At 42.0% G+C, this 19087-nt stretch overlaps 2 protein-coding genes and 1 long non-coding RNA gene across 6 annotated transcripts in view; 2 read left to right on the plus strand and 1 right to left on the minus strand.

Moving 5' to 3' along the window:
* The window catches only part of MTRR (5-methyltetrahydrofolate-homocysteine methyltransferase reductase), a 28916-nt gene extending 27014 nt beyond the window's left edge, over positions 1-1902 (plus strand). For both annotated transcript variants that reach the window (XM_082234399.1, XM_082234398.1), the window contains exon 15: positions 1715-1902. In XM_082234399.1, coding sequence (XP_082090525.1) covers positions 1715-1859 — 145 coding nt within the window. In that variant the 3' untranslated portion in view covers positions 1860-1902. The remainder of the gene's footprint in view (positions 1-1714) is intronic.
* A 35-nt stretch (positions 1903-1937) lies between these two features.
* On the plus strand, positions 1938-8490 carry LOC309538845. Its single transcript, XR_014222383.1, has 2 exons — positions 1938-5015; positions 5051-8490. It is a non-coding gene; the product is annotated as an uncharacterized lncRNA (long non-coding RNA).
* Positions 7440-19087, minus strand: part of SEMA5A (semaphorin 5A) — a 133584-nt gene continuing 121936 nt past the window's right edge. For 2 of the 3 annotated variants that reach the window (XM_082234244.1, XM_082234245.1), the window contains exons 21-22: positions 9149-9360; positions 7440-8515 (exon numbers count right to left, since the gene is read on the minus strand). In XM_082234244.1, the coding sequence (XP_082090370.1) occupies positions 8396-8515; positions 9149-9360 (332 nt within the window). In that variant the 3' untranslated portion in view covers positions 7440-8395. Of the gene's footprint in view, positions 8516-9148; positions 9361-18468; positions 18678-19087 lie in introns of those variants that run through there. The other variant, XM_082234246.1, reaches the window with a different exon arrangement.

The raw sequence follows: 19087 nt of genomic DNA on the forward strand, positions 1-19087 counted from the left end.
GAAGAGGGGGGGGGGGATTTTAGATCGCCTAAGCCTGCAGGAGAGAGAGTGAAGAAAGATAAATTACCACCGTCTTGAACCTGGGAACGGGCTGTCAGCAAGAGCGACTTTTTGGGAAAGTTCATTGACTGTGAATAACATATGTTGACAGATAGCTAAATAAGAGAAATATATTGTTTCCATTGTTTCCTTTTGCACTTGAAAAGGAGCAAATGTAACTGAAAATTGATTAACTTTTTGCTGGATCAGTGTTTAAAAGGACGGATACAAATAGAAATTGTTTCCTCTAGAGGGAGTTTTTGAAACTGTTGCAGGAGTGGAGCTGGGGAATTTTCCAGCTGTAGAGATTAAAGACCGTGAGAAACAGAGATTGACCTTGGACAAGAATGTTGACAGAAGAAGCCCTAGTGATTGCATTTTGCAAGACAAGTGCTTTATTGGAACAGCTTCATAAGAAGACGGATGTGATGATTACTAAAATTGACAATATGGGACAAAAAATGACTGAGTTGGGACTAGAAGTGAGTACCTATACAGAAATAACTCAGGATTTGATTCAGGAACCTGTTTTGACATTGCAAGCTGTGAAGAAGAAGAAGGAGAAAGTTGTTGTTGAACCTCAAGTAATTCAAGTGGATAGAGCCTCGGCCTTACAGAGGCAATTTGATGAGCATAAGCTGTTGCCCTTTATGATTAAATCCAGAGAAAGCCAGTTTTGGAGGGATGGAGTCCCGCTTGGATTGGAGAAGGAAAGTTGGATAGATCCCCTTATGCAGGTTTGGGACCTGGATTTGGGTCAGGGGGAGATTGGAGTTGCGGGGGCCTTTAGTTTTGGAGGGACATTGAAACACGCTCTGAAATATCGTTTGGACTTTAGTTCTGACTATGGAGAATGGGCTGACTTGTCGAGAAGGAATAATGACATTGTTAGGTTGGAGTCTCCCTGAGATCTACTGCCAAAGGAAGGAAACTAAGAACAAGATCAGCAGAAGACAAAGTGAAGCACATGTATAGATATGAAGAAGACCTGCAGAAGGGACATGGAAAAGAGTTAAGAGCCTCGGATAGAAGATCACCAGGTTGATGGACCATATGGAATTGATAGAAAGGACTGACAGAATCCGAGTCCAGGGAGAAGAGATGGTGGAAGAAGATTGGAAAAAAGTCTTAAAAATTTATTTAGAGAAATATTGTTAAATTAATGAGTGTTAGAAAAATTGTTGGAATGAAATTATACAGCTTTAGTAGAAATGTTGTAAGGAGTTAAGTATATATAAGTTTTAGGGTTTTAATGGTAAGATAAGGTTAAAATAAATTAAGACAATTAAATGACAGAAAATAGTGAAAGATGGAAAGGATTTGCTGAAATAATTAATAACTAGAATACAAAGGAGGGAGGTGTGAGGAGGTCAATGAAACAAGTTAATGAAAGATAAAGATATGGAAATATTGGAGGTGTTTTTTAATTGTTTTTGCTTTTGTTTTTGTTTGGATGTATTGTGTTTTTATTTGGTCTTTTTTTCTTTTCTTTTTTCTCTTTTTATACGTACTGTAATGTTTTGATTTGTATTATTTACTTTTTCTTTTTTACTTTGTTTTGTAATTCTTAAACTCTTAATAAATATTATTTTTTTTAAAAAGAAAGTGACACCACCTCCATCAACGGTTCTGGTTTGTCTGCTTGACTGATGATGATTTTTCTCATTTTTTTCAGAGATGCAAAGAATATGGCTAAAGATGTGAACGATGCTTTAGTAGATATCTTAACTTCTGAGAGAGGAGTTGATAAACTGGAAGCACTGAAGATGCTTGCTCTGTTAAGAGAAGAGAAGAGATATTTGCAAGACATCTGGGCCTAGGAACTAGCCACTCTCTGCTTAGTCCATTTGGCATTGATGATCTGTGGGAAGAGCTTTCAATCTCTTTCAGCCATGGATAACCTTTTTATACATATGCTGGTTGGTGGTGACACAAGTCCTCTTGTCTGATACCTAATTGATATTATCCTACTAGCCTGCGCAGTTGGAATCACTCATTTCAGAGACATTTTGCACAAGGAAATGAACTCTTCAAATATGCCATCTGTCAGTGCCTTTTAATTTGTAGGTATTTTCTCAGCAAAAGTTGTCAGATGGCGTTTATTTTCTGCCTTGGAGCACCAGATGAAGTAAATATTTAAAGCAATCCTACATATGCTGGTCTTTCTCTTCTGCTGATCTGGAGATGCGTTCAAGAATAAGGTAGTGTGTGCAGCCTCCACTTCTGCTTGGGCAATAGGGTTTTCTTATTGACTGCCTCATCAGAGATCATCCACCCAACTTTTGCACCTTAGGATGGAGGTGGAAATTGTACAGGAACCCAGTCTTTTAAATAAGGAAAACTATTTATAGTTTATTTATTAGCCTTTTAAAGTGTTGATACTTTGTATCGATTTCAAATGATTAATAGGACGATCATGAAATATCCTTACAGAAAAGAGAATAGGACTGCAGCCTTCACATGACTACATAGAAGTTAGAAACAAGATAGACTGGTTTTAGATCACTATGAGAAAAGATACTTAAACCACTAATTTAAATCATGTTTCTTGCTTTGTAATTAATGAATTATCTGATGAGCGGATACGGATTGATTGCTGCAACAGACCAGTTTACAGTTAAAGGGTTTACAGTTATACATTGTTTTATGAGGAATGTCCTGTGAACTCAAGCGTTGCAGCTTGCCAGGCAGACTAATCCCTCCTCCCCCCCCCCCCGCATGCTAGGTGGAGGTTCTTCCAGTCGCCCTCCACAAAGCCAGTTGTCTTGGGGCAGAGGGAGAATGGAGGAAGCTCCATTGTGCAAGCAAAAGGACTTGCTAGGTGAATCCTGCCCAGTCTTCCTATTACCCAGGAGCATCATCCAATACCTCTGCACAATTCGATCTGAGACAGTGGGAAACATTGGTTAATGGACTGCTTTTTGGCCTGACGTTCAGATGGTGGAATCCTCAGCAAGATCATTGACTAGACGAGGTGGTCCACAGTCCAGTTTATTAGCTGTAATGAGTTATGGCCAAATGCCCGGGAATTCCAGAGCCAAGGTTAGTAATTGATTACTATTACTGGGCAAAGGAGAAGAAAAGTAAATTTTACATTTAGTTAAGTCACATATTTATAATTTTTGTAATAATGCACGAGCTGTTTAACACTTGTTTCAGAAGTCAAATATTTTTTTTCTTGCAACCTTCAATCAGCCTTTGCTTCAATGTCTTTGACAGGTTGTGAATTGAGTTTCAAGCGCTAAATGGACATCTGTCCTAAATTTAGATTTCATTACAAAATTATTTTCACAAATTATTTTCACTATAGCACCTGGATGGGCTGTCAGGATCCTGGAGTAAAGCTGCAAGTTCAACAATGGACTTGCTTTTGGGCGCAAATAATTATTCCAGTACACTAATTTTCACCTCTGAAGTTGCATCCCTGGGGTCATGTCCAGTGCTGGTGGTTCCACTTGCTCAGCAGAACCAAATTGTTCCATGTGCGTAGAACAAAGAGGCAGTGAAGCATTCCACAGTGACACTAGAATTTGGGGACATTGCTAATGGTTGAACACTGGAAGGTTTAGGATAATCAAAGAAAGTATTTCTTCACATAGTGCATAGTTAAACTCTGGCAATCGCTGCCACAAAAAGCAGCAATAGCCACCAATTTAGATGGCTTTGAAAGAACTTTGGGGCAGCGAAGATAGGAACATGACTCATGTAATGTTGGATACAATGCATGGCTATGGTTTTAAATGCAAACAGTATAATTCCAATTGTTTTGATGAAATTAGAGCATATGGATGATAATTATTTTAAATTGTTGGGACTTAAATGTGTTGAAATTGGATTGAAACTTGCCCAGTGTTTGTGAGAAAGTGCAAACTGATTTTATTTTCAATATATATTTTAAAACTAAAACGGTTCTGAGTTTTTCTCATCTTCTTTGAACCATTTGGCTGGGTTCCAAGGTTGTCCTTAGACCAGGAAGCAAACAAACAAAGCAGATTCCTCTTTTAACAGCTGCTTGAAATCCACACAGAACGTTCTTTGTGGCAGAACATTTTGATGTTAAAAGCAAAGGAGCAGTGCAAAAACTGGCAAGTCCCTTGGATCTACCGTGATACTTCCTATAATTATTTCAAATGTGAGTAACTTCTGAAGATATTAAGGGAACAGCTCAGTCACCCCTGCAAAGAATTCTGTAGTTTCATTTCCCTTTTAGCATTGCTCTTAAAATGTTGCTGACACTCAGTTTAGGTGGTTTATGGATCTCTTAATGCTAAAGCTGATGGATTTCTGATGACCTCTAGTTTTTATAGATGCTGATTACTGCATCTGTTAAGAACTCATAGAATTTTAAAAATGGAAGTGCTGTTGTGGGGTTTTGGGCTTTCACTGGGTGATCAGTTTGTTTTCAGCTGCCACATGTTCCTTCTGTAGTTTATTTCCGTAGGTTTTCATCTTCCACCTTTGCTACTTACCAGGGTAGCACTCAGTGGAGCTATCACCATTCAAAGAATAATTTGAAAAAATGAAGCAGTGAACTCCCCACCCCCACCCCAAGTTTAAAATGTGGAAGTTGACACATGCCACCCACATGTTTTCACCAGGTACCTTCCCAAGGAGAGTGTTCCATAACACTGGAATGTAGTGTAGTGTTCCTTCTCCCTGTGTTAGAGAAATGTGACTTGAGAGAAAGAGGACTTAAAGACTTGGGATAACTTTGTTAATAATCTGTTTATTTACAAATGTACAAATTGACTGTGATGGAGGCACAGCAGTCCACAAAGGCAGTGTCACTTCCAAAGCAACCACAGGCTCCCCGGCCAGCCAGCTCTAAACAATCAAGCCCAAATCAAGGTCTGCTAGGCTCTCTCTTAGTTCCAGGCAAAGCAGCCTCCATCCTTGCACCATCCTGGGCATTGCTGTCACTGTGCATGCTGTGTGCACAAGGCCAAGACAAATGTTCTAGGGGGGATTTTTAATTGGTAGTTTTATATATACACACAGACACCTGCTCCAGGAAGGAGACAGTTGTCCTTTTCGTGACAATCGAGCTGTTCACATACTTGAAGGCACTGCTCAGCTGGCTTCAAATGTCCTAGGCAAGAGGTTGTGGGAGAGACTCACCTTGCCCCCACGCTGGTTTTATTGTAGAAAACATTCCAATAGAAACAACAGGAATTAAATGCTTATCTGCACACCTAGCAGCTATGTGCCAATGGGGAAGAGCACACTGGGCTGTACAAAACTCGATGGTGCATTGATACCGAAAGGCTTCCTAATGGCAACACAATCAAATGCGCTGTTGTGTGTCCACCCTTTCACACTGCCCTGTGCCAGTCTTATGAGAAGGGGCTCTTGGGAAGGAGCCTTTCCCCAGAGGGTGGCAAGAGGAACACGCTTTGTGGCTTCTGCAGGCAGTGGGTGGGTTGAGAGCTGACTTCTAAACACAAAACAACCCTAAGCATGGGTGTAAAACATGAGTATTCCTTGATGGAGAGAAGGGAGGATGCAGTAAAGAAGCAGCATGAGATGGAAGGAACAGGAAACAAGGGCGGGGAGAAGTGATGAGCAGAGGAAGGTGAGGCAAGCAGAGCAAGCACTGCATTTTCAGGTAGGAAAGAGCTTCTGCCTTGTTTTTTCATCCAACAAATTTGAGGCATGTCTGTTTCTTTTTAAGGCCAGTTCTATGCCCAAAGACTTGTGGACAGTATCCAGCAAGAAAAGCATGCCCCAGGTTAGACAATGGAAGAATTCTGTTGGCTGAAGGAAAGTTCTGTCAATTCATGGATCTGGGGAGGTTAGGTGAGCAGAAAGAGGCAGGCAAGCCCTTTTGCCACTGCAGAAATGGGCTTCCAAATCCCACTGCTCTATTGACACAGTTGCATCACCACAGGAAGCACTAGCACAATCCAAGCAAGAGCGAGGAGTTTAAATACACTGAAATCCACGGCTGACAGCACAGCTAACTCTGGCCCATAACAGGTATGACATTTCCTGTTCACTTAAAGTAAACCATGGTTAAAAGTTCAAAAATTCCCATTAACCCTGGACAGGAATGTAAAATAGATAAGATAGGAATAGAGCCTGAAAAACTCAACCAGTCTTGCTAAAAGAATGGAAAATGTTAGTGGCCTCAGATCACTAATTCCCTCAGATGGAGGGAATCAGCAAAGTCGGGATATGATGAAAAGAGAAACTAGGCCAGAACTATAGTCATGGTACCTGCGTTTTGTGTGAAGAAGAAAAATCTCTCGGGAATCAATACTGCAAGATGGGGAATGCCCATAAATGAATATAAGGTTAAATACTGTAAATTAAGGGGTAGAAGTGGTTCCCTGTTGCAAAAGGGTTGGGTGGTGGTGGGCAGTAAGAAGGAACCCTATAAAAACTGGCCTTGAGCTTTCAGGCTTTTTATGCAATACAAGGGGCAATTTGCTATTCTTTGACAACAAAATGGCAATGTGCATCCTATTGAACTACTTGACTCGCCAAGGCATTTTTGCATGGCTGCAGTCCTACAGCCACCCATCATGTCCCCCAGTAATCTCACCTGAGATTTTAGATGCTCTTTGCTCCCCAATACAGAGGAATCCTTTGCAGCTGCAGAGGGGTGGGGAACCCCAGAGGCAGAAAAGGACAGCTGCGGGAGGGGAGCCAATTCCCAACTTGTTTTAAGAAAACCATCAAGGGAAATTGTGTTACGTTTAACAAAAAAGGTGTACTGCAACTGTAAGCTCATCTCAAGCAGTGCCGATTAAGAAACCATTTGTGCAGCTGCCTCTGTGTGTTTATTCCCTCAAACGGTTTGGCTCTTAGGGAAGAAATGTGTTTTCAGGACCAGGTATGAAAAACAGGAAGGAATCTGAGGAAAGAAACACAGTGTCTTCTACAGAGGCACAGAAAAAAATATCCACTATGCTTTGTGTTTCCACACTGTAGCTCTTGCATTTCCTCTTAAGGCCTGACTGCCGCCTTGTGAGTGTCAGTAGCCAATGATCTCTTGCTTCAAAATAAGAGACCATTTCCATTGAGCCAATGCTCTCCGTTGCTCAAGACAAGCATGGGGTTGCTAGCTCAAGGTGAGACACTGAGCTTCAAATTTGTGTGCTTGGAGGGAGGGCAAAAGCGGTCTTGTGTGTGCAGAGCTAAAGAATCAAGCGCACATCCAAAGAGCGTAGAGCCCTGGCTTGCGCTCTCCTTTTTCACTACCATGAAATGTTACATCATATTTGGTATTTACTTTAGCAAATAGAACATATACACCTGAGCTATACATGCTGTGAAACCAGCTGGCTGAAGCATTTAATGTAATAACTCTGACATTCCTTGCAACAGAATAGTAGTTTTTCTTTGAAAAAAGGCAAACCTATCATTACTGATAAAAGCAAGCAACAGCAAGAGGGCAGTGAAACTGGTACAAAATTTGGAGCCCCAATTTATTTCCTCTAGTTTGTCATCAAGCACTTCCACTATTTACATAACCAGGCATGATGAGAAATCTCACTTGGTGCATCAAAACTATTGCAATAATGCTTTGCTTAATACACTTTATGCTGTTTTTAACTTCATGAATAATAAAAAAGAGCCATTAAAAATAGAAGCATTTGTGCTTTCCATCTCTTCCTAAGGGAGGCAGGCAAAGGGTGTGATGGATCTGCAAGCCAGTCCCGGGCCATCTTTCTGCTCTGGTGGCTTTGTGAATGTCCTAATGAACAATCCAGGTGGAGTCCATGCAGATACATTGCAGGGGCCACCCATCAGGCAGAAGTAGATCCTTAGTAACATGTGAAAATAGTTTGACATGTCTTGTTTCACAGATACATCCCAGCAGATTGAAACAGACAAAGCATGCACATTTCTGATCGGTTCTATCACTCAATGGCTCCATTTCTCTAGCACCTCTTTTACCAGCTTCCCTTGTGCCAGAGGTAGCTTGTAGTCCTGCCATAAACTATTCCCAGTTTCCACAAGGTCCAAAACAAGTTCATGAGTCCCAAGTATCCAGCCAAGAAGGTGCCAATGACCCTTGAAGGTGAGAAGGACTTGCTTCCATACAAATCAGGATCATTCCTTTCAATAATCTTATTTGTGGCAGGGAGGAGGCCTCCCAGTTGTATAAAAGTTTTCTCCTAGGCGGTCTCTAGCAATTAGGAGGATGGCAGCATGTTGACCAGAACAGATTGGCCAGTGCAAAAGGACCCCATGATCTAATTCTACAGTACAAATATTGTACTGAAATGCAACATTTTAGAAAGTGAAACCTTTTACCCACACAAGTTAATGTTTTGTGGACGATGGCAGCAACATGATGTCTGAGGACCCAGGCCTTGGGGACGAATGTGAGTTATACAGATTTTCCCTCTTAATACTCATCATAGTGGTTCAGATCTGTAAAATAGGCATTGGAATATGCCTTTGCAGTGAGATGTGGATTAAAGTACTTGTTTTGCTCTTCTAGTATCAGGTTATTTTTGTTAAATGCCTGGGAATAAGAAAAGGGAGGGGGAGGAAGAGTTTAGAAAACACGTCATTCAAACTGAAATAATAAAATGCAAAGCAGGGCAACTGATCACTAAAAGATATGCACACTTATAACATTCTCTAGGAGGAGGAGGGGTAGAGATGGCAAAAGCAACACCAGAGGTTGAAATTGGAGAGATAGCAAGAGGAAGCTATTGGAAGAAATATAGATTTAAATGGATAAGGAAGGAGGTTAAAAAAGAGAACTGAAGTAGCAAGAAGATGTTCAGGACAAGAAGACCGGGAAGAACACAAGAGGAGGAGAAAACCCGAAAGGTATGACTTTGTAAATGCGTAACACCTTTGCAGCAGACACTGCCATGGTCACTCTTATTCACACAAGAATGACAAGAAGGAAGTCTTCACGTGGAAATCTTTTCCTGTAGTCCCCGTGTGAGTAAAATAATGTGTGTGGCTTTTTGTTTTGTATTTTTGCCTCTCCCCCCCCCCCTCAGTAAAAGTTTTGACCCATTAGAATACTGGTTCCATAAATCTGAAACATAACAGCAGCAGTCCCTTTGGGGACCACAGTAATTGTCCAGAGTATCTGCACATCTAACACCTTTAAAGAGCACCAGCCCTATCCATTCCTTACCTTGATGGCTTCTACAGAGTCGTACTTGTCCAGCTTGTTGATGTGATTAGTGATGTTGGTATTCAGAGGAGCCGGTGATACTGGGTGGATGACGGTTGCATCGTGCGACTGCTGCTGGTACCGTTGGCAGTAAGTGTAAACCAAAAGAGTCAGAAGGCACCCGAGAATGCAGCTGCTCAGCCCCACAGCAGTCATATGGAACATATTAAACTCTACAGGGTGGAAGAGGCAAAGCAGAGTTGGCAGGTTTTGCTTACATTTGATTGATTTCTAGACAACCTGCTTATGCATCGCTATGTCAGCACTTTGTATGCACCATGCAAAACAGGCACAGCAGGGGAAATAGACAGAGTAAAACTACACACAGGTCTTTCTTTTTTAGTAGGCATGGCTGGGCAGTTCTCTCTCTTCATTCTTCATGCAACTTTCTGAGAATCTAGCATTCTTTTTTAAAAAAACAACAACAAAAGAACAAATATGTTTCTTGTCCTCATGATTGGGAAAGGCTGTGGGGTGGGATTAGGAGTTCCTGTGGTCATAAGATGCTCTCATTGGAGAACTAGAAGAGTGTTACTATTCTTATCATTTATATACTTCAATTTATCCAAAGATCCCAGGGTGGTGTACAACATTAAGAACATAATCATAAGAACAGCCCCCCCTCCCCCCATATTTAACAGGCCATACATTATCTAACGGCCAAAGGCCTGGGGAAAGAGAACTGTGTTCACCTAAAGATATGCAAGCCTCTCTGGGGGAGAGCATTTCACAGTTGGGAGCCACCACAGAAAAGGCCCATTCTCATGTTGCCACCCTCCAAACCTCTCCGGGAGGGAGGACATAGAGAAGGGCCCTGTTGTGTCTTCTTGCCCGCTTTGTCTTCCCCCTGAAAAACTCTGCTGGAGAGCCTCCAGAACAACATGGGAGGGAGCACAGGAGGGGGAAGGAGGAAGTATTTCCTCCTGTGGGAGCCTCAGCTTGACTGCAGTGTCTTCCGCGAAGGGGAGGAGTGAAATATCAAAGATATTTTTTTTTGAAGTGGTGGAGGAAATAGCTTACCTATTTTACTAGCATTTTTAAAAGTAGAGAACTAGTGCAAAAGGAGTAAAAAGCTACAGGGAAATGCCTTCTTTGCCTCAGTCTTCTCCGATAAAGAAAACAATGCCCGACCTGAAGAATTTGGAGCAAATGATTCAGCAAAGGAAACACAGCCCAGAATAACTAAGGAGATAGTACAAGAATACTTGGCTAGTTTAGATGTATTCAAGTCTCCAGGGCCAGATGAACTGCATCCAAGAGTATTAAAAGAACTGGCAGATGTGATCTCAGAACCACTGGCAGTCATCTTTGAGAATTCCTGGAGAACAGGCGAAGTCCCGGCAGACTGGAGGAGGGCAAATGTTGTCCCTATTTTCAAAAAGGGGAAAAGAGAGGACCCAAATAATTACCGCCCAGTCAGTCTGACATCAATAGCAGGGAAGATTCTGGAGCAGATCATTAAGCAAACAGTCTGTGAGCACCTAGAAAGGAATGCTGTGATCACCAATAGTCAGCATGGATTTCTGAAAAATAAGTCATGTCAGACTAACCTGATCTCGTTTTTTGACAGAATTACAAGCCTGGTAGATGAAGGGAACGCAGTGGATGTAGCCTACCTTGATTTCAGCAAGGCATTTGACAAGGTGCCCCATGATATTCTTGTAAAGAAGCTGGTAAAATGTGGTCTTGACTATGCTACCACTCAGTGGATTTGTAACTGGCTGACTGACCGAACCCAAAGGGTGCTCATCAATGGTTCCTCTTCATCCTGGAGAAGAGTGACTAGTGGGGTGCCACAGGGTTCTGTCTTGGGCCCGGTCTTATTCAACATCTTTATCAACGACTTGGATGATGGACTCAAGGGCATCCTGATCAAATTTGCAGATGACACCAAACTGGGAGGGGTGGCTAACACCCCAGAGGACAGGATCACACTTCAAAATGACCTTGACAGATTAGAGAACTGACCCAAAACAAACAAGATGAATTTTAACAGGGAGAAATGTAAAGTATTGCACTTGGGCAAAAAAAATGAGAGGCACAAATACAAGATGGGTGACACCTGGCTTGAGAGCAGTACATGTGAAAAGGATCTAGGAGTCTTGGTTGACCACAAACTTGACATGAGCCAACAGTGTGACGCGGCAGCTAAAAAAGCCAATGCAATTCTGGGCTGCATCAATAGGAGTATAGCATCTAGATCAAGGGAAGTAATAGTGCCACTGTATTCTGCTCTGGTCAGACCTCACCTGGAGTACTGTGTCCAGTTCTGGGCACCACAATTCAAGAAGGACACTGACAAACTGGAACGTGTCCAGAGGAGGGCAACCAAAATGGTCAAAGGCCTGGAAACGATGCCTTATGAGGAACGGCTAAGGGAGCTGGGCATGTTTAGCCTGGAGAAGAGGAGGTTAAGGGGTGATATGATAGCCATGTTCAAATAGATAAAAGGATGTCACATAGAGGAGGGAGAAAGGTTGTTTTCTGCTGCTCCAGAGAAGCGGACACGGAGCAATGGATCCAAACTACAAGAAAGAAGATTCCACCTAAACATTAGGAAGAACTTCCTGACAGTAAGAGCTGTTTGACAGTGGAATTTGCTGCCAAGGAGTGTGGTGGAGTCTCCTACTTTGGAGGTCTTTAAGCAGAGGCTTGACAAGTGCTCTGATGGTGTTTCCTGCTTGGCAGGGGGTTGGACTCGATGGCCCTTGTGGTCTCTTCCAACTCTATGATTCTGTGATTCTATGATTCTAGGGAAAACAGTTCCCAAGAATACTGGGGGAAAGAACAAGCCAGTATTAAACTTAAATCTACTGCTGCTTCCGCTGGAACCTCTTTATTCACTCACTTTTTACAGTATAGCTAAATGATATTGCCATCAAACTGTTGTTCTCTTGTGTTTCCCCCATGCTGCTTTGTCTCTTTGGGGACAGACATTAATCCAACTTTTTTCTTTTTTTATAGACAAACGGAACAGCAGAGCAATCTCTGCAAGTGGAGATAGCCTTTCCGTCCCTGGTGCTTTCTAGATGTTGTAGACTCTTAATAGTCCCAAAACATCTGGAAGGTACCTGGTTGGCAAAGGCTGTCTTCATGTTGCTCTTCTGTCTGCTTAGAGGGGCATTGACAGTCACATTTTGGGGTGTTTTAACCAGGCCCTGAGAACCCACCTTTCCCATGATTGCCATTGTCAGAGGTGGGGGTGTTCCTTTCTTTCATTCAATTGATGATGATAAACACTGCTACAATGTAGGTTTGCTTCATTTTCTTTTTAATTATTAAAATATTCATGCAATAGCACTTGAACATAATTAATCGCTTTGGAATAAGTCCACAAATTAAAACAGAAGAATGGGGAAATGGTGGTAGCTAAGGGAAAAGCAATTAAAGGAGATGGGGCCAGAGAAGACCATTTCAGGGAATGGCCAGTTAAGGAGCCGGTTGCACCGCTGCTGGGAGAAGCAGGAGCTACCGTACTTTTCTGTGTATAAGACTAGGTTTTTTTTTACTTTAAAATAAGGTTAAAAATATGGGGGTGTCTTATACATGGATAGTGCATATGTCCATTTTCTAAATTTGGGGTCCCCAAAAGTAGGGAGTGTCTTATACATGGGGGCGTCTTATACATGGAAAAATACGGTACTTTCAGCCACATCAGAGACGATGCCTTCACGGACCAAAGGCTACAGTTCTAAGCACACCTTATAGAGAGGGTTCATCCACACTTCCGCTTATCCCATCGCTTTCCCCTGGGAAAACCTGCTCTTTACCACTGAATTGGAGCAAATATCAATCGAGTTTCCCACAGATCGACGTTTGCTCTGATTCAGCGGTAAAGAGCAGGTTTTCCCAGGGGAAAGTGGTGGCACAAATGGAAAGCCGCACGGGACAAGCAAAGTGCGGACGAGCCCTAAGTCCCATTAAACAGAAGGAGCAAAGATACTTTTAGGGAACTTGCTACAAAGTTCCCATCTCAGTACTGCTAGTCCACTTCTGCCTTTGCTGTGGTGGCAGAGCAGCGGAAGATTTCCATGGGGATAAAGCACTAAGGTCCCAAGAACAATGCTCCAGCCTCACTAAAAGGCTCAGAGGAACATTCTGCAGAGAACACCTGGGGCTTCTGAGGAATCCTAGAACTGTAGAGTTGGATCTAGTACCTTTTGATGTGTTTTATTGTTTATGACTTTTGTTATGTTGGTAATTATGTAAATCTTGTCATGTTGTAAGCCGCCTTGAGCGTTGTTTTAACTATGGAAAGGCAGCATACAGATGATGATGATAATGATCTAGTCCAACCTGCTGCAGTGCAGGAATCTCAACTAGGTTGTCCATGACAGATTACAAGACATCCATCCAAGCTCTGATTAAAAACCTCCAAGGAAAGAGAGTCCACCGCCTCTTGTGGAGGTCTGTTCCACTGTCAAACAACTCTTATTCTGGTTTGCTTCACTGCTGCAGTGCCCCCAGGCAGCAGCAAGGCAGCGCTGAGAAAACAGGACAAACTGCAGCGGAATGAATCCACCACTGCTGCAGCCTTTTTGGGTTAAGACCATGTCGCCAATTACACCCACAATAAAACACCAGTCCGGGGTGGTGGTGGTTAATGTCATGCAAGAACAACAGCCTTAAAATTCTGATTTCAGGATTCTGCTTCACACGAATCTCAGTTTTCACTGTATTTTTTTTAAAAAACATGTTTCTAACACTGTGGATTAAACCACGGAGCCTAGGACTTGCCGATCAGAAGGTCGGCGTTTTGAATCCCCACGACAGGGTGAGCTCCCGTTGCTCGGTCCCTGCTCCTGCCAACCTAGCAGTTTGAAAGCACATCAAAGTGCAAGTAGATAAATAGGGACCGCTCTGGCGGGAAGGTAAACGGCGTTTCCATGCGCTGCTCTGATTCGCCAGAACCATTTAGTCCTGCTGGCCACATGACCTGGAAGGTGTATGCCAGCTCCCTCGGCCAATAAAGCGAGATGAACCCCGCAACCCCAGAGTCAGTCACAACTGGACCTAATGGTCAGGGGTCCCTTTACCTTTACCCCTGATTCTTATTTATACATGCTGTGAAGCCTGCGTTCCTCCAGTGAAACCTCCAGCCAGCACAAGGCAATAAGAGGCCTTCCTGTCCTTACCTTTCAGCGCCAAAAGGCAGCAGTGGAGACGGTAGGGGCTGCAGCCAACCCTTTCCAAGAGTGCAGTTGCCAAGTGAATGGCCCCATGCCAAGGTGACCCTTGAGCAAAACTCCAGGAAGCCACACCCTCCCTCTCGTGTTGTGGTGTCTGGTATTCATCTGCAGCCACCAAATGTATTCTTTAAAGTGTGAAAATAATGTTTGCCAGAACCTTGGAAGTCAGTGTAGTTTCTCAGTAAGATTTGGCCCACAGAGCTCTTTGCCCTCCCCCTGACTAAGAGAAGCAGAAGCTTCAAGCTAAGAAAACTCAATGTCACTGTTTTCCATAATTGACTCTTTTCACTTTGCATAACTGCTCCTGATAACATAAATCCAGCGTTCATTGGCTTTTGTAGATATGGTGCACACTTTAAATTTTAACACTGAATGCATACGATTTATAGTACAAATCTGACCCAACTTCCTCTTGAAAGGAAACTGAGTACTCTTTGAGGTATCAAGGACCCTTATGGAGAAGAAAGTTCTTTTCTGGCTTCCTTGTTTCAACCCATAATTTAGAAAATAGTGGTGTATGGATCTGTACATGGATTGAAAACAAACACTCTCCTTATATGGTTGAAATACCCCATTTCCTTCACTGGCAATAAACAGGCACCAATTCTGAGACACTGTAAATACTGTTTCCGGAGCTCAAGTCAGCAATTACATGCCTATTTTCAGACTCTCATTTAAGAACTTTCCTAGTCTCATCTGAGATGCACAAATCCCTGGGTTAAGTACTCAAAATGGGTATTGATGGTTTCTCTGATGATAAGGATGATGGCAACTTATGAGTGGGAAGACCCGTCCTTTCGGGACTCTGGAGGCGAACTGAAGATGATCTCTGGACTAGTCCTGCCTTGGAGAGTCTTCTTTTGCCATTCCTCCCTTCTTTGCTTTAAACAAATCACAGTCAAGTTGTTGCAACAGGCCACTGAAGGACCTTTCTCCTGTAAGGCTCTGTGCTCCCTGAACTTTTTTAAAAAATCCTGCTTTAAGTATAACATATGCAAGGTAAGCAGCTGTGCCTAGTTACTCTTATTTTTACTATTTCTCAAAATGTATTCTGCTTCCAGTGGCGTAGCGTGGGGGGTGCCAGGGGTGCCGGCCGCACCGGGCGCAACATTGGGGGGGGGCGCGTTTGGCCGGCCCCCCTCGAGGAAGCGGGAACCTCTCCAAGGCGGGAGAGACCTCCTCCCGCCGCCAGCCTTCGGATGGCTGTCCTGAAGACTTGTGGTGGGAGCAGTGGCATAGCGTGGGGGGTGCAGGGGGGCTGCCGCACCTGGCGCAACATCTGGGGGGGGCGCGGAAGAGACTCGAGTGCTAAAATCCACGGGTTAGGGGGCGCAAATTACTTGCCTTGCCCCGGGTGCTGAGAACCCACGCTACGCCACTGTCTGCTTCTGTTAGTCACAGGGAGGAAGGAGTGAGGAGATTTCAGCAGGCATTGTTTTAGGACTCCTGCATAGATTGCCACTTATTTATTTAAATTGTTTTATTTATGTGTTCCTGATTTAAATTTGTACCCTGCATTTCCAATCAAAGCAATTTATACTGATCAATCTGCAAATGTACTAGTAAATAATATTATCTCAGACAAATGCCAAATAATAAAAGGTACTAGACAAGGCTGTCCCTTATCTCCATTGTTCATTTTGACATTAGAAATATTGCAGCAGAATATAAGGAGAAACAAGGAACTCAAAGGAATAGAGGTGGGACTCAGAGCCTATAAATTAAGGCCATTTGCTGATGATGTGGTATTAACATTGGAACAGCATATGGTAAGTATTCCCAAAGCATTAGAAAAAATTAAAAGGTTTGGAGAAGTGGCGGGTTTCAAAATAAATACAGATAAAACCAAAATGTTGGTTAAAAACATGGATGAGCAGCCAAAAAAGGCCTTAGAAAAGATCTCTGGCCTAAAGAGGTTAAAAAGTAAAATATTTCAGGATTTGGCTGTTGGTGAGAAATCTCAACTTATTTATATTAAACTGTGGGAAGAGATTAAGAAAGAATTGGAGATTTGGGAAAGGATGAATAAAGTTTTCACTGTTAGGCAGAATTTCAGCCATTAAAATGAATGTACTACCTAATATGTTGTTTTTATTCCAATCTATTCCGATTGTAAATAAGTTGCCTCAAAGAATGGAAGATGGCTTTTTCTGGCAGGGGAAAAAAGCCATGAATCAAACAAAATCTTGATAGATGTAAAGAAAGAGGAGACTTTGCCTTGCCAGACCTACAACTGTATTATGAGGCAGCCTGTTTGTGTTGGCTAAAGAATCATAGAATCATAGAATCATAGAATCATAGAGTTGGAAGAGACCACAAGGGCCATCGAGTCCAACCCCCTGCCAAGCAGGAAACACCATCAGAGCACTCCTGACATAAAGCAATGGATCATATTGTAAAATGCAGGCATTTTGGATTTTGGAAGGCCATGATATAAAATTTGGCTGGCATGCATGTCTTTGGTATGGGAAAGCTAAAATTTACAAGAGTTTTACAAACCACATCATTAGGAAGAATTTATATAGAGTTTGGGAGAAAAACAAAATTTTGTTGGAAAGAAAAATACCTTTGTGGTTATCCCTATTGAAGCAATTACAATTAATAAAATTAATATGGAAAGACAATGGGCGACAAATAGGGAACTGCTGGATTTTACAGGTAGGGAACCCAGACTGAAACCTATGGAGGAATTAAGGAGCCATGTTACAGGTTGATTACAGTACCACCAGTTACTTGATACGTTTAAGATAGATTCAAAAAATGGATTCCTGGACCAAAGTTCACAATTTGAAAAACAATTATTACAGAATAAGGGCAAGCCATTATCTAAAAACTATAACTTTTTATTAGAATGGGAAACAAAATACGAGCTAGTCAAAGCTTCAATGACACATTGGGCAATAGATGTAGGACACTGGCAGAATCCGAGACCAGGGAAGAGAGACGGGGGAAGAAGATTGGAAGAAATTTAAGAACTATCTTAAGAAATATTGCAAAATCAATGTGTGTTAGAATGAGGCGGCTTTAAAAATCAAATGGAGTACAGCTTTAAAGATTAAGTTAGAAGAAAAGAAAGGTTGACAATTAGATAAAATTAAGGGTGAGGATTTGCTGAACTAAATATTTAAAATGGGAATGCAGAAAGGGGAGGTATGAGGAGGTTGGGGAAGTAAGTTTTAAGAAAATAAGGTTCTGAAATTATACTTGTTCTTTTTTTTGTTTGTGTTTGTGTATTGTTTTGTTTGATATAATTTGTAAAACTTTAATAAAATATCTTTTTTTAAAAAATAGATGTAGGACACAATATAGACTTAAATGTCTGGGAGAAACTCTGGAAAAACGATTCGAAATTTACTGCATGTTATTAACTGAAAGAGAACTTTATGAAAATGATTCATAGATGGTATTTAACTTCAAGTAAGTTGGCTAAAATGCTTAAAGTCGAATCAGATATGTGTTGGAAATGTAAAGAAATGGAGGAAACTTTTTTTCATGTGTGGTAGACATGTAAAAAGGTAAAAGAATATTGGGAAATTATTTATAACAAGTTGAAAAAAATGTTCAAAACAACTTTTTCAAAAAGACCGTAGTCCTTTTTGATGGAAATAATTCAGACAGAAGTTCCTAGGTGTCAGGAAAAAATATTTATGTACAGCATAATTATGTACAGCAGCTTGGGTTTGGTTGCTCAAAAATGGAAAGTGAGGGAGTTTCCAAGGAAAGAGGACTGGCAACTTAAGATGTTAGAATATGCATAACTTGTAGGTTTAACATATAGAATAAGAGAGCAAGAAGAACATATATTTAAAGAAGAGTGGAAAATATTTATTGAGTATATGGAAAATAACTGTACACAGCTGAAAACGCTGGCAGCATTAAGATAAAATCAACAGTGTAAGTAATTTTGAGTTTTGTAAAAGTGGAGAACTGATTAAAATGGCTAGAGTAAAATATGCAGGAACGAAAGATAAACAGAATGAACCATGGAAGGAGAAGGAGAGAAGTTGTTGGATATTTAACAGTATGTAAAATGTTTATTTTGAACTGAATAATTGAAAACTTAATTCAAAAAATGGGAAAAAAATTGTGCCCTGCATTTCCAAGCAATCACTGGTGGACGAAGGGGGGGGCGCGGGGGGGTCTGCCCCGGGTGCCATCACAGCTGTCCCTGGGACGCGTGCCACACCCCCGCGGGTGGTGCACCACACCCCCGGGAACCTGTGCCAACCACGCCCCCGCCTGTTCTCCGCTCCCGGGGCCAGAGCATGTCGCTCCGCCACGGCATGCAATATAAAATGATCCTAAAGCAAGAAGGTAAAAAACAAAACAATGACAACTGCCAGTTTTACTGAGTTGCAGACTTAATGTCTGCACATTCAAGGCTCAAATTCTGTATCATTCTACGATTCTTTCCCCCCCTCACTTTTTTAAAAAAACCCCAAAGCAGCCTGAGCAGGTTGTGAATCTGGGCAGAAGAAGAATGGATGGAGAAAGGTTACGTAACCCACTCAGTGTCCTCTTCTGCTTACAATTGCCCTTCCCAAAGGGCTTCTTCTTCATCTGGGTCATCTTCCCACCCCAGGTGGAAATGCAGCTTGGGGAGGCTGAACTGAGCACCTTCCAGGCTCCTGCCTGATTGGACTTTCTTCCATGCAGGTTTGTTGCTTTACATTTAAAAAGCAAGGAGAATGGAGGAAAGCATCACGTCCAG

Source organism: Podarcis vaucheri (genome assembly GCF_965113315.1).
Source record: "Podarcis vaucheri genome assembly, chromosome: 8".
Lineage (NCBI taxonomy): Eukaryota > Metazoa > Chordata > Lepidosauria > Squamata > Lacertidae > Podarcis > Podarcis vaucheri.